Source organism: Linepithema humile, chromosome 3 (assembly GCF_040581485.1).
Source record: "Linepithema humile isolate Giens D197 chromosome 3, Lhum_UNIL_v1.0, whole genome shotgun sequence".
NCBI classification, from domain to species: domain Eukaryota; kingdom Metazoa; phylum Arthropoda; class Insecta; order Hymenoptera; family Formicidae; genus Linepithema; species Linepithema humile.
In genome coordinates, this window is record NC_090130.1 from 14684683 (window position 1) to 14711252 (window position 26570).

The 26570-nt window shown below is 30.6% G+C and overlaps 1 protein-coding gene across 1 annotated transcript; it reads right to left on the bottom strand.

Annotated features, from left to right (window-relative positions):
* Positions 1-636: 636 nt before the first annotated feature.
* Positions 637-25057, bottom strand: LOC105678873 (solute carrier family 35 member E1 homolog). The gene is made up of 3 exons (XM_067351946.1): positions 24298-25057; positions 8450-8658; positions 637-5789 (listed from the first exon to the last, which is right to left on the bottom strand). The coding sequence occupies exons 1-3, from the start codon at positions 24623-24625 to the stop codon at positions 5277-5279; spliced, it is 1050 nt and encodes a 349-aa protein (XP_067208047.1). The 5' UTR covers positions 24626-25057; the 3' UTR covers positions 637-5276.
* Between the last annotated feature and the right edge of the window lie 1513 nt (positions 25058-26570).

Below are 26570 nucleotides of genomic sequence, written 5' to 3' on the forward strand. Positions count from 1 at the left end.
ATTGGAATAGCACTAAATATAGCCTATGCCAATGTCTAAATTGTAAACACATAAACCTGTCGTGTTTTATCTCTTAAAAAATAAAAACGTTTTATTATCAAAAATGATTTCTATCGAAAAGTAACTAAATTTATGTATGTACATATTGTATGTATTTAAAACTTTTTTGGAACGTTGATCAAACTAAGGCACTATAAACATGAGTATTCTCGTCTGCGCCATTTTCGTTCCATTCCCCCACTCCTTGCCCTCTCGCCCCTTTGCCGCTGAGCTGAGAAGTTTATGATGTTTATGTGTTCTAAGCTGCTCGAACTTTGTAGGGACTAAGAGGGCAAGGAGTGGGGGAATGGAACGAAAATGGCGCAGGCGAGAATACCTGTATCTTTAGTGCTCTAATCAAACATGTCAAAATTTAAAAAATTTGAATTACAAGTAAGTTTGTATAATCTTAATATATGGTAAATTTAATTCAAAACTCTAATAATAAATTTAATATTGTTTTAAAAAATTTCTAAAATTAACTTAGCAATTAAAATTAGAAATTAAATAATTAAATAAAATAATATAAAGTAATGTTGACTGTTTATTTATTCAACAATTTGGAGGGAAAAAACAAACTACAAGAACCAAAACCAGTTAACCTTGCTCAGAGTTTTATTCCAAAACGTAATATTTACTACTTACACGTTTCGACCATACGGAAAGATGTTTTGGTTTTATTTCATATTACGAATGACAATTTTACCAAAATGAAGTTACATCATAGATAACATTTTTATCAAAATAACAATAGTTTTAAGAACATCAGATTTTTGCATGGAGGTAGACGTTTATGATTTAATATGAAAGAAGACACAAATTGTATGTAATGAAGAGAAGAATGAAAAGAAGAATTGATTTTATAACTACAAAGCTGTTATAATCATCGCGGATTCACATATCAGGAAAACTGCGTATGTAATATTATAATTAACTGTGATATTACATTCAACACACACCAATACGTTTTGATACGTTTAAATTATGACAATATGAGATAAATTTTATATATTAATCACATTGAAGAGGGCCATACTTAACCAGTTCCGGCTCTTTTGTTTTTTTTCTCCTAATTACAAATTAAAGTAAATTTTATAATATATAATATAAGAATAAAAAATTTTTAGGTAAAATATGATTAAATTAAAAAAATAGTTATTGATGTAACTTAAATGTGATAAATAAATAAAAATTTCGGAATATAATACATTTTATTTTTTTAATTGATAAAAATGTAATATTTAAAAAATATTCTTTCAAACTCAAAAATTTCGATGTCTAATTAAAAATTATAATTAAGGAGTCAGACCGGTGTGACTTGCCGAAAAAAAAAAAATAATTTTTAAGCGTGGATTACCGAAGAAATAAAAAAGCTATAGACTTGTGGTTTGGTATTTTATTTAAGTGCACATTGAAGATATAAAATATGTAAAATGAAAAGAAAAATAATAATTTTAAAACCATTTATTAAAACATTATTTAAAAATAATTTTTTTTTGCACCGATCACTGATGTCGTTGATTCCGCCATATTGGATTGTCTAAAACCAAAAAAAAATATTATTACTTAAGTGTATTATGTATTCCCTAAGCATTAACCAAGCTTTTTCAAAATTTATTTAAATTTGACTGAAAAAATATTTTTGAGTTTTTGGTTTGATTTTTGGCACAATTATTGTTAATTAATTTGTTAGTATTTTGCAAAAAAATAATGATATTGTGAAAATCCTCGGTCAATGCTTAGGGAATACAATACACTTAAGTAATAATATTTTTTTTTTGTTTTAGACAATCCAATATGGCGGAATCAACGACACCAGTAATCGGTGCAAAAAAAATTTATGTTTTAATAAATGGTTTTAAAATTATTATTTTTCTTTTTATTTTACATATTTTATATCTTCAATGTGCATTTAAATAAAATACCAAACCACAAGTCTACAGCTTTTTTATTTCTTCGGCAATCCACGCTTAAAAATTACCTATTTTTTCGGCAAGTCAACACCGGTCTGACCCCTTAAGGTTCTACTTTATATTTCAAATAGACAGTAAATGGATGATTTCTTACTTACAGATTCAAAAGAAAAATTTTCGTCAAACCGAGATAGAATTTAATAACATTTTAATCATTTCAATAAAAAGTTGTAGATTAAGTAAAATCGAAACAGATTGTTTGAAATATTTAAAGCGTTAAAATAATATTTCAGACATTTAAAAATTGAAATAAAAAGTAAAACAAAAATTCGATTCGTCTCATGCTTACCTGACTAACGCTAATTGGACCAGCAATTAGCTAATAGATCATAATTTTGACTTGAAAATCATACCTTACCAGCAGGTTCAATATTAAAATTAACAAATTAAACGGAGCTTACCGTAATAATCATATTGCATAGAAATATATTAAATTATAGTTAAGAAATAATGATTTTAGTATTAACCAGTTAAGTGGTAATGTATCATATATGTACAAAAAAAAGTGCCAAACGTGGTAATGTATCATATATGTACATTTTTAAATAACTCCAATAATTTTCAACAGATTTGCATAAAACTTGATATCCTAAGATTTTTTGGGCTGCTGAATTCAAATCTGATGTCAAAATTGCAAAATTTAAAATGGTGGATCCAATATTGCGACTGTTAAAACGACTAAAATATTGGAGTTAGGTAAAATATGTATAAGATTATTGTAGAGCTTATTTGTAGAGCTTTTTATGAGCTTCATTTTTTGTTTGACAACTTTTTCCGTACAATGAATACTTTCTAAAATAATTAATAAAGAGTTTTATCTTTAAACCTTTGAGAGGGGCTGGGGGGCGGAGGGGACATTTGCGCCAAAAATCCATTTGGGAATATTATTTACTAGATAAAATAACTATTTAGGCTGAATATAAGCCAAATCGGAGGTGATAGCTTTTCGGAAGTCCACCCCCCTTTTTTGATCCACCTCCACTTTTGACTGGAAGGTTGTAGTAAACATTTTAAAAAATCATTGTTCTCGTCTTAAAATGCCCTTTCAAATGAGTCCCTACTCGACCCATAGTGCCATTTAACATTTTCCACCCCTATTCTGCCCCCCGCCTCCCAGGGCGTGGGGGGGATCCACATCCATTCCGAAAAGTTGTTTTTTCGAAAACTTTGAACCCATGTTTCACCGTTTTTCGATATTTTAACTTTTGACTCTTACCACTTTTGGCACAAATCTTTCGGAAAAGTCTACCACTGAACTGGTTAAAATCAAAGAATATAAATCATCACATCTTTCCGCAGCATTTATACGAGTCAAAGATACACTGAGAAAAAAACATGACTCAATATGTTTAATTGATAATCATTTTTTAAGCTCAAATATTTACATATTTAAGTCAAACATATAAGTAATTTCAACAAATCGCGTAATTCAAACAATATCATTTTGTTAACCTATTTAATTCTACTAATTATAAATCTTATAAATCTTATAAAATACATATAACTAATATGTATTCAATTTGGTGAATGTTTAAAAAAACGCAGTCAGGTTCGATCGTTTTGACTTTCACACATGTTGTTAAGACCATAATCTTGAGTAATATTCTACAAGTTTTAGCCGACGCTCATTGTATGTTAAAAAGTTATAAACAAAATAAGTTTATTCATCAATAAAAGATACACAATTAGTTCATCGTATTGCTTTAGTTTAGGAATTCTGAGAAAAGTCAAAAATATACTGTAGTCATGTAGCAAATATTTTCCTCTTGCTTGTGTTATAAAAGTATTGTCAGACACACAATTTCTGTTGCAAAGTAGTCTCACATGTTGTTACAGAAATTTCTTCATTTGACATGCAGTAATTAGAAGGTTTCATTAATTAGTTGTGTGAAAAGCAAGTGATACAACAAGAAATTGTATCATATATTCTTGATGCCAAAAAATAATAGGTATACGTAATTGTTTATTTCAATATTTGGATGGACTTCCAAAAAGCTATCACCTCCAATTCGGCTGATATTCAGCTTAAATACTTATTTTATCTAGTAAATAATATTCTCAAATAGATTTTTGGCGCAAATGCTCCCTCCGCCCCCAGCTCCCCTCAAAGGTAAAACTGTTTTCGTTAATTATTTCAAAAAGTGTTCATTGTACGGAAAAAATTGTCAAACAAAAAATGAAGTTCATAAAAAGCTCCACAAATAAGGTCCTATACATATTTTATCTAATTCCAATATTTTAGTCGTTATTATCAAAAAACTTGTAAAAGCCCCCGTAAGAGAGGCGGCACCCACTGCATCCATGCATACACTGTACAACGCGAAGCGAGGTTCCACATGGGTTTACGACTTTCTACGCAAAGCGAGATTCAATCCAGACTCTATGTGTATAGTTTTTGACGGTGGAGCCCCCCGCAGGGAGGCGGAACACACTGCCTCCAGATTTTTGATAATAACGGCTAAAATATTGGAGTTAGGTAAAATATGTATAGGACCTTATTTGTAGAGCATTTTATGAGCTTCATTTTTTGTTTGACTTTTTCCGTACAATAAATACTTTCTGAAATAATTAACAAAAACAGTTTTACCTTTAAGGGGCTGGGGGGCGGAGGGGCATTTGCGCCAAAAATCCATTTGGGAATATTATTTACTAGATAAAATAAGTATTTAGGCTGAAAATCAGCCAAATCGGAGGTGATAGCTTTTCGGAAGTTTATCCCAATATTTAGAACATTTTTACAATGCATTTACATTTATTTACATGTAATACATTGAATGCGTGAATGGGAGCTGTACGCTTTCTTCAAAAAATCCTAACCTAACTCAACCTTTACATAACTTATTTTGCTTATAACTTTTTAATAAATAATGAGCGACGGCTATAATATTGTATATTTGTTACTCAGGACTATGGTCTTAACCACATGTGAAAATCAAGACAATTGAACCTGAACTGCGTTTTTCTAAACAGTTATCTAACACATATTTTAATAAAAAAATATTTGTCTGATTTCACACTTTTTTTCTCAGTGTGTGAGTGTATTGCGTGTAACTTAAAGAACATCAACTATTATGTATATAATATTATTAATGATATAATAGTGGGTCACAAGAGTTTCTCTTGTATATCTGGCCGATTTAATACAAATCACAATAGTATTTTACCGTGTGAGTAAAACTAATCCATACTAATAGAAAAAAGGGATTAGACTTCTCTTTTATAGGAAACTCGCATAAATTTATTGAAATAAAACTATCAATGAGACTAGACTGCGAATGATTGAGGTTGTCTTCCGGCAAATCCATTTATCATAAAGGAACTGCTGTTACCATTCTGAAGTGGACCATAATATTTTGGAAGAATCGTTTCCTTCTGTTTTTCTATTCTTTGATCATACTTGGCCTTATTGTAACACAACACCCCTAGTATAGCCATAGTCATGCCAAATATGTTCAACCACGTAACCGGATTGCCGAGTATGAGTAACGTCACCGCTATCACAAATATGCGTTTGCTCGCGCTGGCCACTGCATACGTTAAAGGAGTCACGATAGATAATACTGAAAACGCAATAATATTTTGTAACCAGTTAAGTATGCCGTCTAGAAACAATAGTCCTAGCACATGATAGCTCATCTCTGTAGACAATCTTGTCATCGACTCGTACACCAAACTGCGTAGATCATATACGATCCAAATTGGCAAAAACATGAACAGCGCCAAGCGACCGAGTATATGCAGCAGCCGTAAGTGATGTATTCCCGTGTCATGCAGCACCTATAAGGTGAAAAGATCAAGATTTAGATAAAATATGTATAGAATAGAATAAACTTATTCAAAATTTGTAAAAAATTTTCTTCTTAAATTTAGATAATTATTTACAATTAGGGAGCTACCACTGATTTCAATAATTTTTACCTATGATATCAAGGTCATTATCTTAAATTAGAGCTCGGAATTAGTTGCACATCTCGGGCCGATTCCCGAGACGACGCTTCCTGTTCCCCCACTACCGCCCGGCCACTGGCGATCGAGCCGCCGATAGCTCTGGCTCAGGAGCGTTTTATATTAGAAATAAGCTTGGTTGTTTAGGCATCTCTCAGGAAATCGTAACATTTTCTTCGCTACATAAATAATGTTTATTTTCATTAATAATTAAATATACAGGGTGTCTGGCAATAATCGCCCCACCGGTCATATACAGGTAGAGGAGGTCAAATCGAGTAGAAAAGTCCTTTACCATTTTTTAATTTTCATAATAAGTACTGAGTAATTAACGAAAAAAGATCGGCGAATCCGCGCGAGTAAAGCGCGCGCGGTGAGAAGGACGTCCCACTGCTACGCGATCACTAGGACACAAGGATCTAGCGTTACGCGCCGCTCGTATGTTGCCATTGTCATTTGTAGAGCGCTCCTCCCAACGCTTCATCGCGCGCCTAGTGATCGCATAGCAGTGGGATGTCCTTCTCGCTGCGCGCGCTTTACTTGCACGGATTCACCAATCTTTTTTCGTTAATTACTTAGTACTTATTACAAAAATCAAAAAATGGTAAAGGACTTTTCTACTCGATTTGACCTCCTCTACCTGTATATGACCGGTGGGGCGATTATTGCCAGACACCCTGTATATATTACATACATAATATACAGGGTGTCCGATAATTGCTGAATCACCTCTCGGGTGTAGCTAGAGCAGGTTAAACCGAGTAGAAAAGTTCTCTACCATTTTGCGATTTTCGCAATAATTAATGAAGAATTAGTTAAAAAATATCGGCCAATTCGCGCGAGTTTAAGTGCGCAGCGAGAAGAGACTCGTGGCGGTACAGTCCACTGTTATTTGGTTACTAATGCACGCGATGAAGCGTTGGGAGGAGCGCTCTACAATTAACAACGGCAACATACGAGTGGTGCTGAACGCTAGATCCTTGCGTCCTAGCGACCACGTAACAGTGGGCTGTCTCTTCTCGCTGCGCGCTTAGACTCGCGGAAATTGGCCGATCTTCTTTAATTAATATCTCAATTACTATTGCGAAAATTGCAAAACGGTAAAGGACTTTTCTATTCAGTTTACCGCACTCTATTCGCACACGAGCGTTGGTACGGACATTATAAAACACCCTGTATACAGGGTGTCCCGTTTTTTTTAACAAAGCGCTCGTGTGCCGGTAGAGCAGACCAAACTAAGCTAAAAAGTCCTCTACCACTTTGCAATTTTCGCAAAGGTTAACGAAATATTAATTATTAAAAATCACCGAATACGAGCGCGTAGCGAGATAGGACCGCCCAGCGATCACGGCTGCTAAGCTGCTCTAGCGCGACGCGCTGCTCGCCGCTCGCGCGTAGCCATGCCGCTTCCAGTAAACAGCTCTCCAAGTGCTTAGCAGCCGTGATTGCTGGGCGGTCCTGTCTCGCTACGTGCTCATATTCGGTGATTTTTAATAATTAATATCTCGTTAACCTTTGCGAAAATTGCAAAGTGGTGGAGGACTTTTTAGCTTAGTTTGGTCTGCTCTACCGGCACACGAGCGCTTTGTCAAAAAAAACGAAACACTCTGTATATATGTATATATATAATGTAATAGTTATGTAGCGAAAAAAATGTTACGATTTCTTGATAGATGCCTAAACAACCCAGCCTATTTCTAATATAAAACGCTCCTGAGCCAGAGCTATCGGCAGCTCGGTCGCCAGCGGCCGGGCGGTAGTGGGGAAACAGAAGGCGTCGTCTCGGGAATCGGCCCGAAATGTGCAATTAATTCCGAGCTCTGAAATATAAGATAAGTTTACATTACAAGGAAAACACACTAGTACTAATCTCATGTGATTGGTGTATTTCTACCAATTTGCCAATATTGCCAATATAATGAAAATTTTATTGTATTTTAACATCTCATGGTTAACAATAGATATTCTTGTACTTCAAATACTTCTAATTTTAAAATGATTTATATACTGTTGTACTGACTTTCTCGCAACTATAAATATATTTTATTATTTTTGTAATTTATAGTTTTATTTGGCATAATAAAAAATTGAAAATAAGTTTTAAGAAGCTTATAACAAAATAGCTCTTATAAAATATGTAATAAAAAAATCTTTTTAAATTTCCTATTAATCCTATTAAATCTCTAGTTTTTTTCTTTATTTACACAACTTCGAATATTAGAAAAGTAAAGACCTTATCCAATAATTTTGTAAAATTTGAATTTGATTAAGTAAATTTATGAATTTCTAATGTTATGATGTTATGAAATAATTTTTATTTAATTTTAAAATCAACGAAACCTTAGCACTAAATTATTCCAAACTCTGTTTAACTTGTTTGAATGTCTATGCTATTGATGATAAATCACTGGCATTAGTGATTCAATTTTTACAATTTATGACAAAGATTATTTTTAATAGAAATCCTTTAAATTTTTGTGAACTTGCATTACCTTTTTTGAGTAGATGTTCTGCAAAGAAAATGCCATAGTGGATGCTAACGCGCTAATCAGACCGATCATATTGAAGCTAAGTTCTGTCAACGTGGCAATTGCTACGCCACCAACTATCGGCACAAGACTCAAGTAGATCTTCCATGTTTGCTGCTCCCGCAGTATTATTCTTGACAGAGCTACCGTGAACAACGGCATTGTAGCCTTCACTGGGACAGAGCCAAATTTTAATTAATATAAAAGACTAAAACAAAAACGGAAAAATAATGCTTATGAATGATCAGGAATGCTTTAGCACATAAAATTGCAAATAGACTCGTTTATATAATAGAATTAAAATTTTCCTTCTTTATATTTTTATTAAATTTAAGAAGTGTTGAAACTGTTGTTGATTGATCTCACATTGATCTCAGTGTGCTCATGCATGCTAGAATTATTTTTCTATTAGTTATGCTAAACGGTGCGCCAGTCATTGTTCACAATGTTATGTGCTTTTTAATGAATCAATTCATAAATAAGTTCCATTTTATTTAAAACGATATTTTAAATAATGATACAGAGTGAGTTGCAATGTAACTAGCATCTCTACTATATATAATATCTACTTATATAATTTTCTTGCTGTGTAACATGGATTTTATGTCTGTTAACCTGGCACACACTAAAAATCGTATTCGCATATATGACCAAATTAAGTGTTAATTAGTTGCTAATTTATTCCTCATTTCAGAATTTATTACACCAACCAATTCGCAGGAAATTAATATTAAAAGTGGGAGTGCTGGCACTTAATGTTAATCTGAAAAAACATGTTTGAAGAAAAACAAATAAAAAAACAAATGCATCAGAATTTTGCCATATTTTTGCTCTAACATTGTGCAAAGAGATTGCTAGAAAATTGAATTTAAGTTAAAAAATACAAATGATTGATGCGGCGCTGAATATATCTCAAATTCTTAAAATGCTGTATCTTGAACCCTTTAATGTACAAACAAAAATTAAAGAGGTACAAATGAGTACAAACGATACTCTTTCGAATACCGTTGGCCGTTTTAAAATATCTTAAAAATTGACAGAGTTACTCTCTTGGTTGGTTATCAAAAATTAAAAAAGGTTATATTTTCGAATCCTTTGAGATACAAATAAAAATTAAAGTGATACAAACAGAGGTGTGTAAAGTTAGTACTCCAACATAAAAATTTCAGTTCTGATTAGAGTTTTAGCTTTTTTTGAAGAGTTCTAGAGTTCCCTTTTATTTATATAAAAAGTTCCAGTGATTCCGGACACCTCAATAGAGTTGAAAAATGGGGTAATTAACGTCACACCCGATTTCAAGATCGAATAATTCTGATTAACTTAAATATTTTTTTTAAAACACTCTAAAGTTTCCCATAAGTAAAAAATATTTTTAATATTAGATTAAAAAAATAAAATATATAATATATTACAATTTTTTAAAGACTGATTCATTCTGACGATTAATTACAATGTATCTATGCATACTTAGGAGTACTGTATAATTTTTTTAAATATTTGTCCAGAAAAAGTTGAAAAACATATCTTTAAAGTAAATGCAATAACATAAAATTTTCTAAAAATTAAAAATTATTTATAAAAGTACTCGATAGTTCTGATTGGCATTTTAGAAAGTTAAATAATTTAATAGCAACCGTGGCTCTTTTATTATCCAATAATTTGAAGGAATAACTAAAGCTACAAGAGCTAGAGCCATTTAACCTTGCTTAATTTTTATTTTATAAACGTATTGTTTACAACATCACAAATGTTTCGGCTAGTCGGATTGTGGCCATCTTCAATATGCTAATGTACAATTTAAAGTATGCCTAATTATGATCTATATATTTATATATTTTATCGCATCTATATATTTTCAACACAATTTCACAGTTCGTAAATCCGTTTAGATCGATTATGTTACATACGCTTTTTCGAATCGTGATGTGAGGATCCATGCTATTTCATTCAAATAAAATAGCTTTATTCAGTTAATTAAAAATATCTCTCAAGTCATTCCGTCGAATTAGTTGATTAGGATATAATTTTATATTTAAATCATAATCGCGTCGAACTCAATGCAAAATCTGATGTGCTTGTTAATAATATCATCCTGATAAAACTGTCGTTTGAAATATACTATTTTAGTAAGTATATTGAGAGTATGAAGATAATTCCAATGAAAAAAAGCGATCCAATCAATAATTAATAAAAATTTTTAAAATATTAAAAATTTTTTAAATATTTAAAATTTAGTTTAGTGAATCTTCGAGGTTCAATATCTTATTAATTATTTTCGGATTACATTTTTTAGAATTACCTCAATATATTTTCTAAGAACTACCGAGTACTTTTAAAAATAATTTTTGATTCTTATGTTAAAAGATTTTGTGTTATTACATCTTCTCTTTAAAAGTACGTTTTTCAAAATACAAATAATATTCAGTTATTGTTCTTCACTTATTAAAATAATAATCGTGTTAAAATCAAGCCAATAGAGGAGGAGCCGGATCAAGTTGCTCAAAAGTTCATTTATTAAAAATTGTTACATACGTTTCGGCCAAAGGATGTGGCCATCTTCAGTGTAAAATTGACAACAAAAAATGTCATAAGTAGAGAAGCGTTGAAAAGAACAATTAATATACAAACGCTCTCCAAACGTGGTTATGATTTAGAAAACGCATCCTGTTAATGTAACGAAAATACGAATTAGGAGCATTCTCAAAGTCCAAAAAATTTTTTGAAGAAATTATGTGTATAAATACCTCTGATACTATGGTTCGTACATTTTTTTGTAGTTAGTCTTATTATATATGTGTGAAGCCACGGACCATCTAACTTGCAATTAGAGAGAAACAAACCAGATTTTTAAAAATTAGTCAAAATAAATACAATTTTGGCGAATAAAAATAAAAAATAAAAGTAAAAATAAGATAAAAAACATAAAAAAATAATAAATTAATTTAAAAAAAAATTTTTTTATACCTTGAACGGTCCGTCAAAATTGTGTAAAGAGAATAGATGTTAAGAATAGATATTTACAATAATTTTAAACATATTTCGGATTTGTTACCGATGAATCTAACTTGCGAATTTTTCACTGGTCAGGAGAGACGAGTGTCGAGATTATTGTACTAGAGAATTAGGGATCATGATCGAAAAATCGATTGGCTTATTGCACTGCAGAACAAGGAAAAGAAATCTAGAATTAAATCTATTAACTATTCCTTTCACAAGAGTATAATTGATGATCCTGTCGATAAAGTATGGTTTTTGGAAAAATCGGATAATAATAACAACAAAAATATTACCATAAACATCACACCTGATAGATTTGAATTCACTAATGAGTTTGAAAAAATACACGATAATTGGTTTCTTAATATCTCTAACTTTACTATTCCAAATGAAGTAACTCTTCTATTACAATTGGGTGATAGATTAAATTTGCCTACAACTAACGAAAAACAGATTTCATTTGAATTCATCAAAAATATAGAAAGAAATATAGAAAGATACGATAAAGAGACTCAGTGTTCTGTAAGGAATAAAGCTACGTCGATTATCGATGATCTTATGATATCTTGTAATAACAACGACTTTCTGGTGGGGTCGTGGCTCAAAGTAACAAAGAAATTTATTAATGATAATCCGGATGTTATCTTCACAAGAGCTGATAAGGGAAATGTCACGGTTGCGTTAAATAAAAACGATTACATAAATAAAATGGAAGATATTCTTTCCGACACAGACACTTGTCACATAGTTGAGAGGGACCCAACCAGAAGTTAACTGAAAACGTGCGGACTCTACTTTTAAGATGGAAAGGAAGGGGCTATATTGACAAACACACATATTTTCATTTACTAAAAACAGACGGGATTTTACCGAGAGCTTATGGTTTACCAAAGATCCACAAAACTGGTTTTCCACTCAGACTAATAGTTTCTTCTATTAACAGCCCTTTTTACAATTTAGCCAAATACATGCATGAATTACTTTACAATAGTTTAAACAAACCTAACAGTTATATAAAAAACAGTTTTAGTTTAGTCAAAAAACTAAATGGAAAACACATCAATCCAGATACTTGCATCGCTTCGTTAGATGTGGTACCTTTATTCACTAACGTACCTGTTGAAAATACAGCTAATAGCATAAAAAAACGGTGGAGTCAGATAATGGGTCATACATCCATATCACTCAATGAATTGGTTATGGGTATCACTCTGGTCTTAAATTCCACGTTTTTTAAGTTTAACAATAAGATGTACAAACAGGTTTTTGGTACACCAATGGGCTCTCCGTTATCCTCCATCATAGCGGACATTATTCTGCAAGACCTATAATGTTTAGCCATGGAACGTTTACCGTGCACACCGTCTTTTTATTATATGTAGATATGTTGACGACATCCTTATTGCAGTCCCAAATAATCTACAATACTAAATGAAACTATTACTACCTTTAATTCCATACATCCAAGATTGCAATTCACACTGGAAGTGAGTAATAAAAATCGGATAAATTTTCTGAATGTTTTAATTATAAATGACAACTTGAAGATTATTTTTGACATTTTTCACAAACCTACATACTCGGGAAAATATTTAAATTTCCATTCACACCATCCTTTAACGCACAAAAAAGGCGTTATTTTTGGCATGATTGATAGGGTCCTATGGTTATCTCATCCACAATTTCAACAGAAGAATTTGGAAAACATAATAACAATTTTGTTAAACAATAGTTATCCTTTAAATTTCATTTTCTCAACTATTAAAAATAGAATTAAATTTCATATACACAAGAATTTTAACAAAAATGACAACAAGAACAACGGTAATAATAATAACAAAAGAAATATTTTTACGATTCCATATGTGAAAAATTTATCCGAACAATTTGTTCAAATTTCAAAAAAGAACGATTGCATGTTGGCCTGTTCATGCAACAATAAATTAAACAAATTTATAAAAACCGGAAAAGATTCTTTGGATATGATGAACCAGTGTGAAATTGTCTATAAGATCTCATGTAAAGACTGTGACGCTACGTACGTAGGACAGACCAAAAGACAATTACGGACTAAAATAAAAGAACACAACAGATATCAATAAAAAATCAGGCTTTTCCTCGGTAATTTCTTGCCACAGAATGGAATTCAATCACGACTTCAAATGGGACAAAATCGACATATTAGACAGAGAACCTTGCTATAGCAAAAGATTAACTTCCGAAATGTTACACATAAAAAGACAGAATACAGGACTAAACAAACAAGAGGACACCGAATTATTACCGGAGACATATCTACCAATACTTAAAAAATCCCCCACCCTGTAATCTTCCTCATAATCTATCCCCTCTTTCCTTTCCGTCCTACATCTTTGCCAGTCGAGTCCCATTTACTGCCGTGGACACATGTCTCATTTTTAATTTTTCTTTACACAATTTTGACGGACTGTTCAAGGTATAAAAAAATTTTTTTTCAAAATTAATTTATTATTTTTTAATGTTTTTTATCTTATGGTTTTTATCTTTTTACTTTTATTTTTTATTTTTATTCGCCAAAATTGTATTTATTTTGACTAATTTTTAAAAATCTGGTTTGTTTCTCTCTAATTGCAAGTTAGATGGTCCGCGGTTTCACACATATATAATAAGACTAACTACAAAAAAATGTACGAACCATAGTATCAGAGGTATTTATACACATAATTTTTTCAAAAAATTCTTTGGACTTTGAGAATGCTCCTAATTCGTGTTTTCGTTACATTAACAGGATGCGTTTCCTAAATCATAACCACGTTTGAAGAGCGTTTGTATATTAATTGTTCTTTTCAACGCTTCTCTACTTATGACATTTTTTGTTGTCAATTTTACACTGAAGATGGCGACATCCTTTGGCCGAAACGTATGTAACAATTTTTAATAAATGAACTTTTGAGCAACTTGATCCGGCTCCTGATCTATTGGCTTGATTTTAATACGTTTTTCAACTTTTTTTGGACAAATATAAAAAAACTATAGAGTACTGCTAAGTGTGTATAGATATATTGTAATTAATCGTCAGGACTAATCAGTTTAAAAAAATTTTTTTATTTTTTAATCCAATACTACACATATTTTTTACTTATTAGGAACTTTAGAGTGTTTCAAAAGAAAGCATTTAAATTAAAGTTAAAAAGGTGTTGCTGATTGAATAATCACAAATCAAGATTATTCCTTGCAAAAAATCCAACCAAAATTTTAACACGTAACCTACGAGATTTGCTAACAAGATGGAAGAGGAGTTTACATTAATGATTTGACTTATAAATCTTTGTTGATTAGTGATAGGATCCTTCCGAGAGCCTATAGATTACCCAAAATTCACAAACCTAATGGCCTCCTGAGGTTAATAGTGTCATCAATTAATAGTCCTTTTTACGCAATAGCTATTTATTTTCATAAAATCTTATAAAATAGTTTACCTAAATCAAATAGTTATATTCAGAATAGTTTCCAATTAGTTCAAAAGTTAAATGAAATTAAAGTTAAAGGTGATTTCTAACTAATTTCGTTAGATCCCACACAGCATGCATATTCAGGGGACGTTCAGAAGACATCCCGAAGATATATCTCTCAAAGATATCTTTGAGATGTCTTTTAAACGTCTTTTGGATATGCATGCTGTGTGGGTGTAGTGTCTATGAATATTCCTTTAGATCTTAGGAACATTCCTTTAGATTTAGCTATTGATAACATTTCTAAGAAGTGGGAAGTGATTTCGAAGAACACATCTATTCCAATAAATAAATTTCTAATTGGAATACTAGTGGCTAATATTAAATTCAACTTTTTTTAGTTTTAACAATAAAAACTATAAACAGATCTGTATGATTCCTATAGACTTTCTCTTATCTCCTTTAATTGCTGACTTAGTTCTCCATTTATCGAGGAAAGGGCGATTGAAATGTTACCAGTGTCATTTTCTTCTTATTTTAGATATGTTGATGATATAATTTTAGCAGCTCCTGCCAATTCTATGGATTTCATTTTCCGGGTATTCAACTCTTTTCATGATAGGCTTAAATTTACTATAGAAATTGAGACTCAACCGCGTTAATTTTCTTGATGTTACTCTGATTTTGGAAGAAAGAAAAATAGTTTTTGATTGATTTCGGAAGGTTGTCCCTTCGGGTAGATTTTTAAATTATCATTCCCATCACCCGGTAGCCCATAAGAGGGACATAATTTTGAGATTAACGGTTCTTACTTTCCTATCCGAAATTCCATCACAGGAACATAATATCAATCGCAAATATTTAAATAAATAAATAATTTTAATAAATGGTTATCCTTTAAATTTTATTTTTTCGACAATTTATAAAAGTTTCAGATTCTTATTTTATGATAGGACTAACTATTCCAATAACAATCACAATAATACTGACTCCGGTAGGAATGACAAAAAAGATTCTTTGACTGTTTCTTATATTAAGTCTGTTTCCAAAGATTTTGGTTCGATAGCGAGAAGTTTTGACATGAGGATGGCGTTTTCCATTTCAAATAATTTAAAAAGATTTATCAAAACCGGTAAAGATCAATTAGATAGTCTGTCGCATTGTGGCGTCGTTTATAAGATATCATGCTTAGCTTGCGATGCCACATATGTAGGTCAGACTAAAAGGAAATTAAACACGAGAATAAAAGAGCATAAAAGTGACAAAAAGAGTAACTCTCCATCCGTAATTTCCAGACATTGGTGGGAATCACGAATTTGGACTGGAATAATGTTAAAATTTTGGATGAAAAGCCCTTTTACAATAAGAGATTGATCTCTGAAATGATTTACATTAATCAGTTGAGTGGTAATGTATCATATACATATATACAAAAAAAAAGCGCCAAACGTGGTAATGTATTATATATGTACATTTTTAAACAACTCCAATAATTTTTAACAGATTTGCATAAAATTTGATATTGCATGGTTTTTTGAGCTGCTGAATTCGAATCTGATGTCAAAATTTCAAAATTTAAAATGGCGGACCCAATACGGCGACTGTTAATTGTTTAAACCAATAATTTCTAACATATTCTTATAGTAGTTGGTACACGAAGGCTTTTTTCAAATGTCAAAATAAAAAATTCTTTTTTACCTCCATTATTAACTGGTTAAATATTTTAACAACCCCCCCACATTTTAGTTTACACAATCATAACTTTTGATTGGAAGGTCGTAGTAAACATTTTTAAAAATTATTGTTCTCGTCTTGGAAAGCCCTTTCAAATGAGTCCCCACTCGACCCATAGTGCCATTTAATATTTTTCACCCTTATTCTACCCCCCCCCCCGCCTCCCAGGGCGTGGGGGGCGATCCACACCCATTCCGAAAAGTAGCTTTTTTAAAAACTTTGAACCAGTGTTTCACCGTTTTTCGATATTTTAACTATTGACTCTTATCACTTTTGGCACAAACTCTTCGGAAATGTCTACCACTGAAGTGGTTAAGCGTCAAAACACGAGAATCAATAGTCAAAGTGACACAGACTTTTTATCCGAGTCATATTTCCCGATCCTCAACTTATTCTCCCCCTTATAAGTCACATTTCCTCTCTTTTTTTCCCTGTTTTCCTAACATCTCTTTCTCTACTTTTTTCCCGTTGTTATATCTCGGGATATCCCTTCTCCCTTTCGTCCCCTATCTCTCTGGATATGTTTCAAATAATGCTAACATTAACATTCGGACTTGCGATTAAGTAATATTTGAGTACCTGCCTCTTCCATTCTTTTGGCTCTGGCGATATGGATTAATTATGTATGTTAAAATTCATCTTTCAATTTTATATATTTACCCATTACTTTTTAACTAATCATTAATTTATTTTAGTTTTAACGTTTCAAAATGTCTTTTTAATTCTTCCAATATTGTGGTCGTTTCGTTCTATGGCACATCATATATGAAGTAGCATAAAAAAATTTTTTCAGTTATTTTTACTTTTTATATTGTGAATAATATTTAAATAATGGTCATATGAATTGATTTTCAGTTTAACTCTTCTACGGTCTCTACTTAATGCGTTACATATTAATTATTGCGTTGAATTATATTTTTTGTAAGGCATATTTGATTTTATTAAATATATATTGTTTAATGTACATCACATTGTAATAATCAAGATACGTTTATGTTAAATTTATTTATCTATGTTTCACTAAAGATGGCCTGATGTCAGGTCGAAATATCTGTATTTGATGTTTTTATAATATATTTATTTCGCACTAAGAACTAGCGTTGGCTCTTGAAAGCATTTAAGCTATTCGGAACTATTCGATTTTGAAATCAGATGTGACGTTAACACCCCATTTTTCAACCCGAATTATGGGGGTGTTAATCGTCGGAACTCTTTTTATACAGAAAAGGGAACTCTAGAACACTTCAAAAAGAAGCTAAAACTCTAATCATAACTATGAAATTTTTGTGTTGGGATGCTAATCTCACAGCCTACAAATGAGTAAAAACGGTACTTTTTCAAATGATATTAATAAAATTAAAATATCTTATAGTTGGATGATGACCAATTTTAATCCCTCTATAATTTTTAACTCTTTGAGATACCAAAAAAGTGTAAAACAAACAAAGTACAAACAAGTTATATTATTTATTTTTATATTTATAACGTTAGTAGTCAGGTGGCCAGGTTCACAACGATGTAATATCTCACGATACATGAAATAAGTTTACAATATAGAAAGCTATCGTGATTGTTACTGCGTTTGTGTTTTCTGAACGTTTATTCAATGTCGTGTAACATAAACATATTTTGTATATTTTGTATGTATATTTAATATTTATACTAAAACTCAAACTTTATACTAAAAAAGATTTGAATATGTTGTATTGATTTGTATGTATTTGAACAGTTTAAATGTAAGCTTAAGCAATGGTCAATTTGTGTCAATGTCTAACCACGCAATATCTAAATACGCTGTTCGTGTTACTTTTGTTTTCGCCGATCGTCCAAACTTTTTATTGCCATGCGACACTCGCTGCTAACAATGCACGCTTAGAGTGTACATTCAGTGGTCTAGCCGTGCGAGGTGCGCGCTTATTCGCCAAGTGTTTTTAATAAATATTTCAATAATTGTGCCAGTAATTAATAGATTTGTTCTTTATTGCTGCACTGAGTTCACACTGCACTAAACTGAACAAATGCAAGCGGTGACAAGTTAGCATAAGCAAATATAAAGAACGTTTTGCAGTGATCAATTTGGCACGTCTCATGATCTCATAAACGAATTATTAAACTTTTCAGATCAAGAAAATATAAATCTAATGCCACCATTTAAACCTATTTCGGATGACAATAATGATGATAATATATATATTTTATGTGCAATTTATTATTATTTATTATTATATTTTAATAAAATTGAAATTTTTTGAAATTTTAATTTAACCAAATCTAATCTAACAATTACTTTTTTTTTAGATTTTGATAAGTTACGATAGTTACATCCAATTTTTGAAATATTACAAAAAATTGAACATATAAAAGTTAATAACTATATAAAAAATATTTGTTCATAATTATGATAATATTTTTCAACTATTCTGTATATAAATTTATGATAATTTGTTATTAACAATAAAAACAATTTTGTTACATAACAGCATAAAAAAACTATTATTACAATATCTACTAAAAGACCCATTTGTATCCTAAAAGCAGATTATATATTTTTCTTCTTTTGATCAATTTTTTCTTTATCATCTTTATTTCTAATTGCCCAACATTTGATATCCAGTCTATATGAAATATGCAGTAAGCATCTGATTCAACAGTGCAAATATGACAATCCGAAAGAATAATGCTCCATTTTTACTGTTCTAGTTTTTGCTGAATTGATATCATTCATGCTGCTTGGGAGAAGCGTTACATATATAACATTTCATAGATAATCTCGTAACTGTCAAAATATTACATATTTTGTTATCAACCATAGTTAACAACAGTTTATAAGTGATAAGAATACTCTCATCCAAGATAGATGGTGTCAATAAATATATCTGATTTGAATGTCTTTTATGCAAGATTTGACTTTATTTTTTTCTCCTTTAACAAATTTAAATTGGATTGGTCTGTAAAAACGGGTAAAAGAAGGATAATTGCCATAATACTTCATTATTTGCAGAATTATAATTTTCTATTGTCACAAGACTGTTTATAAATACATTAGTATTATTTTTCAATGGATTGCTAAAATTTATTTTATAACGAGACTGGTCGAATGCTCCATCACAGCTCCATTTAGATATCATTATTAAGGCTCCTGGGTAGTCACCGCAGCCATATTAGATTCGTGACGTCAGAAGCGAGAAATGACACGCCGAGAATTCTTGCGTGCCATTTCTAAATAAAATGATAATTTAACAAAGTAACACTCTAGATCGCTTTAAGACACCTGTAAAATTGTCCGAAAACTATGCTTTTTCCTTGACAGGTTATAAACAATCGTTAAATCAACCGTGAAGCGAAGCCTAATTATGCGAGAAAACACACGGTTGACAGCTGTCTGTATGAGTAGAAAATACTCCTTCTACGTTGGGCTTTCCCTGCTAATCTTAGTTTTCGGATAATTTTACAGGTTTCATGAACACGTCACATATCACAGCACTAACATTTAACGAATATTAACGAAATGGCACGCAAGAATAAATTGGGTAGTCAACATGTCATTTTTTCACGTCTAATAGTTCATCGATTCTCCACCTAAGACGCTGCATGAGAATTTCTGTCATATGGACATGTCGGTAACGGTACTAAGCTATATATATTCTGTATTTATCGCGTTTATTTTTTTGTAAACAAATTTTTGAATTATAAATTAGCATTTTGTATGTTATTCAGTAATTTACTTTTATCGTATCAATTGATTAGGTCAAACTGTTACACTATTTACTTATACAATAAATCGACTAGGTAAATTCGACTAGGTTTTTATTCCTACCACAATTATGTCGCCAATGTCAACGCGGAGTTCACGGCTACGGGACCAGGAGCCTTAAATTTTTTGAATTATTTGAATCAAAATTTCATAATTTTATGAATCTGAGAGCAGTGTGATTTAAGAAACTCTGCAATGATATTTTTACTTCATCATCAGATATTTCGATCAATTCGAGAAGACTCTCTTTTTTTACTTTCTGAATTTGAAAATAACTAGGCCATACAATAGATCCAAATTTCGTAACATTTCGTAAAATATTATATTGATATCGAGTTAATTTTGCAGAGACAAATGTAGCTAGTGCAGTCGTTTTATCAACTGATATAGTTTTATTCCTAATTTCTTTATAGAACTGTCTCACCTGTTTCACGTGTTCTGGGTTTTTGAATAAAATCATATATAAATTTCTCCATAATAAAATCGATCATTTCTGGGTTATTTCTTATTTCCTGAGTTCTTCTACGTTTATGTCTTTCGCCTAATTCTCCAAAAGATTTAGATGTATTTGGAAGTACATGAAATGAACTAGGAAACAAATTTAACATATTATCTGGGATCTTAAATTTCTTATCAACCACCCCTTATTAGCTTTAATAAATTTTGCATTGTCACGATTATTATATAACCATCTCGATTTCAAATGTTTCGTATAATGTGATACTTTATACTGCAATTCTTCAAACGCAATACGAGATAAATGAATTTTTTGATTATCCGTTATCAAACGCGTTAAATTTTTATAATCAAAAATATCTATATTATTTTCTCGCATAAAAACAATAGATCTCCATTTGTTTAAAAATTTTTCATGATTTTAAATAAATTAAATCTTTCGTAAATGACAAAAATTGAGGGGTTCGATTACAGGTAAAAATTTACGTATTCCACTAGCAGAGTGTGGAGACGGCTCTCTCTCTCAATTACTCCTGCAGCGGCCTGCAGGATATACATTATTATATGTACTATTTCATCGAATCTTGACATCGAGAATCGGAAAAAGCTCTGCAACATCTATTAACAGACGAAGATACAGCAAAACCGCTATATATCGTGTGCGACGTGATTCCGAACTCTGTTATAATGCCTTACCGTATTATTGTAACTTGCAACGCAATTTTTTCATAAACGGAATGAGAACAATTGGGGATTTCTGTAAACTAGACACTTTACACAATCGATTAATATATTGTATATATTGAACCGTTTTGGACCGTTAACTTATAAGAACTTTGAAAATAAAACTTTAATTTTGTTCAAAATGATTAAGGAAATTGATTATATATGTACTTATATATATTAGAAGACTAAGGACTTTTAACTAACGTAAATATTATTAATAAGGTTTGCTAAATAATTGCTAAAATACATTTTATATGGATTTCTTTCTATATATAACTCGCGATGTTTTAAAACTAGGCAACAAAATTATCAAAATTCTTTCATCTTCTTAGTACCAAATTTCATCATATGTTTTCTACAACAATAATAAGTAAAATAGATTTTTTTAAATATTAATGGATATATTGATTAGTCATCTAAATAAGAATAAATTTATTTTCAGAATTTAAAGACGTTTTCTTTCTCCTTCGAATGTCTGGTTTTTGATCGCATCGCCCCACTGTGTGGCGGTACTGTTACTTTCAAGTCTCATAACTCGAAATATACTTAACGAAAAAATACTTTATTATAGTGTTTTGAAAGCTCTCGAAATAAGCTACAAGAATATGCAATAAAAATGGGGGATTCCGTTTAAAAAATTCAACTTGACCTTTATATGACATTGGGGACTCCACCCAAAGTCAAACTCTCATCACCATTAGGTAGATTTTTTTAAGCCCTACAACTTTGCTCGTACATATTTTCGCTATAATTGATTGTTTTCGAGATATTTTAGTATTTCCGGACTTTTAGAAGATCCTATATACGTTAAGCGTTAAAACCTTACATTTTTTATTTCAAATTTTAGTTTTGAATTAAATTTTTATTTGATTGATCAATTCTCTAATCGACTAATAATTTATTAGAAATTTAGGAATAAATTATATTTATTCGAATAGCTTTAGATTTTTATCCAGTTATTATACGCTCATGTTCAAACATAATGCATTTGACCCAAAATTGCCTGTCGAAAGTAAGATACTAATAATATCGTGTTTATAGAAGACTTTTTATAGAATTGCATTTTTTTGTAAAAAATAGCATAGCATATAAAAAACGTAAGTAGTAAGACTATGGCAGTGAATAAATTAATTACAGTCATGCATTCTCGAGAAAATTTGACGATGATTGACTAATTTGTTTACTGCTTAAGTCTTATTTAAACTATTGCACATGCAATAGATATAAAATAAAAATAAAAAATGAGTACTGATGAAACTTTTACATGCCCTTATTTTTCTTGCAAAATATTATTTTGATGAAATAAAACTGTAAATTTTGTTTTTTTATGAAATCATAGAAAAATAATTATAAAACAGATCTTACATTAAATACTACCAAAAAATATTTTAATTAAGTTTTACATTCAATATTTCTAAAACAATCTTTTATTTAAAAAAAAAATAGATTACATAAATAGATTACATAAATAGATTCATGTTAAAATGTAAACATAACTTATGTTAAGATGTGTTAAAATGTATAAATTTATAATTATAATTATGAACTGTATAATTATGAGCTACTTTTTTATTATAGATATGTTGATGACATAATTTTAGCTGTTTCCTCTAATTCTATAGATGTTATTATTGGAATTTTTAACTCTTTTCATGACAGATTAAAATTTACTGTGGAAATTGGTGCTTTCAATCGCAGTTATTTTCTAGATGTCATTATGATATTAGAAGATGGAATGATTATCTCTAACTGGTTTCAGAAAACTACTTCTACAGGGAGATTCTTGAATTATTATTCTCACCATCCTGTCGCCCATAAGAGGGGTATAATATAAATACATATAATACATAAAAAGACGAATTCATCGCCATAGCATTATGTATCATTTTAATTATATGATCTTAAGATAATTCAATTAATAATTACAACATAATGAATCTATCATCGATACCTAAAGCAGTAAGACCTAAACGTAAACAAACATGACTGTATTAAGGAACATACAAGGTAACATACAGAGTCCTTTATGTATGTTTCAATTCTTCTTTACGTATTTCGATGACTACTATTCTATGTATTCGTGGATTATGTTGTAAGTATTAATTAAATTATCTTGAGATCTTTGAGATCGAATAATCAAAATGATACATAATGCTATATCAATGAATTCATCTTTTTATGTTTTACAAGAATATAGAAAGAAAAATGTATGGTTGCGTTAAAAAAAAAAAAATAATTTGACTTCGATTTTTTGTTAAAAAATAAACAAATTTGAAAATTTTCTTGCGTAAATAATTCTTTATTAAAAACCAACAAACTTAGAAACTTTTTGTTGTCAATTCATCGGAAGTATCTCAAAAACCGTGGCGACCGATTCGAGGAACACCCTGTATAATAGTACCTTTTAATTTTTGGTACGCAAAAAATCTTCCGCACTTGCTATTAATGTTTCATCACGTTTCATTATGTTTGCATAATAGCGGACGTAAGACAGCTACTCTTTATCATTACTTATCTCATTCAATAAATTTGATGATATTATATAGTATATTTCTGTGGTAAATTTCTGTATATTTCTATGATGATAAATAATATGATATTTAATGCAATATGTAGTTTTTATTCTTCATATAAACTAGTAAAATAGTATGTGTGTGTTTAAGTGTGCGCGTCACACACGTGACCTGTCAAAAGCGTGTCATAAATATATATACCAGTATGAGCGTAAGAAACGGGCACTTTCCAAATGCTGACGTGGCTGAACACGTTCGCGAGAAACTTGCCCAGGGCTAAAGGAACGATGAGCCGCAAATAGTAGCTCCACGTTATGTTGGACGAGTACCTCCTCACACCCCACAGATTAAAGAACGGACCAGAGTAGACGGTAATCGAGGTTAACTGGACCATGGTGACGGTGAGCGGATATGGAAAGTCCGATAACAGCATCTTGCCGACAACGTTGCTGCTGCTAGACACCACATACCACAGCAAACACAAGAATAACACCGTCACTACTTCGCGATTATTTCGACTATCGTCCATAATGTTCGTACGAGTACGACAAAGAGAGCGAGCGATGTCAAATCTCACTCCCAATTCTAACTCGTCGTCTTATTGCGCATGCACACTCGCGGCGTACGTAATATATAAATAATATTCAACTGGATTTTTTCCACATTTGCGCACGTCGTGGTCCTCCGTAATCCTCTGACAATGAGTGAATCCAAAGAGGATTAGATAGAGTGGAAAGTCCTATAAGAGCGCAATGTATTTTTTCGTATATAGAAAGTTTGTTCGTGTTGCATGTCCCAACATGTCCCAATCTATAGTATACGTAACGTAATACTGTAGATTGAAGCATATTGGGGCATGCGACACGAACAAACCTAGAGTCCCTATAGATATAGTCTGGCCACGTGCGTGTTCCTCCTTATTGATCGAAACAAAATTTGGAAAAACATAGCGGAACCAATAGAAATTGTTATGGGAAACATAATAATTTGAAAAAGAATAAAATAAAAAAATTTATAACAATTAATATTATTCTTTTTTTAGAAATTTTTAAATTAAAAAATAAAGAAAAACTAACTAACTAATAATACCCAAAATAATATAACAATACTTAAATATTCTATATTACATTAACATAGTAAATAAAACTCATTATAAATAAAACTCACATTAATAACACATAAATAAAACTCTCTATAAACATTTTGTAATATTACTTAATTATAAAATGCATAACCATTGTTTTACTATTGTGTATTGGTTTTACTCGGTATTTTGTACATACAATTTTTATTCTATATGCAATAAATTGTCTCATAATTTTTAAACTTAATTGATAACAATTTTGAAGGTTTGCACAAAAAACATCTTTAATTTTTTTCATAAAAAAGCTAATTAAATTAAATTTAACATTATTTAAATGAGGCAAATATTGCCGAATAATAAATTCCATAGTTATAAAATATTCAAAAACATCTGTGGTTACAAAAAATAATATTATTTCAAAAACATTTTAAGTAAATAAATTTTGCATATTTAATATTTGCATTATATTCAGTTGAGCCTGCAGAATTTAAACAAATTGCACATATTGCATTTTTTCCTGTACCAATATTGTGAACTATATAACCAGCTATATTATATATATAATATATTTAATTCTTTGTTATTAAAATATATATGTTTTGAAAAAATGTTAATAGGAATATTCAAAAACTGTTCAACAACTTTTTTTCGGTTTACTCAAAAAACTCTAAAATTGTCTATCATCTTAATCATAATTGGAATATTTTGATAGTTGAATATAGCGAGATATAGAAAATTCTTTCAAGTCTTGCTTGAATTGTAAAGCATTAGGTATTTCATGTTTTGTTCTTATTCCTGAAAATGAATTTTCTATATAATCCTGCGTGAACCGACTTGTTAAAACATACACATAGCCTTTTTCATTTACCAAATATTTTGTTAACTTGATAACAGATTTTGTAGTAATTATGATACTATATTGGATGGATTTGAACTTGTGATTCTGGCCTGTTGCAATATTTCTGAAAAGTTCTATAATTGACTCAAGAAACTCAATACTTTCATTATATGTGTTTTCACTTTTTTTATTGCCTGACGTTTTACCCAATGCTACTCGTTGAGATCGTGACGTTACCAAGTGTGAACCAAGTTTGAAACAATTTGTATAAATGATGCTTTTGTATTATATTCTATTTTGCATTTTTCTTCAGAAATATGAGTGCGCTGCTAACATACATGCCCATGACATTTTTCGTTGTATTAACTTTCATTTTGTTACATTTATTGGGAATAATATCACTGTGTCGAAGTTTAGGAGCTAATTTGAAGGATAAATTCTCCTGTAGTTCAATTAATTCACTTAAATGCTTGCATTTTAGAACGTAGAAAAAGATATTTATGTACATGCACAAATGTCTGCACAAATGTGTGCATCAGCGCAAAAAATTAT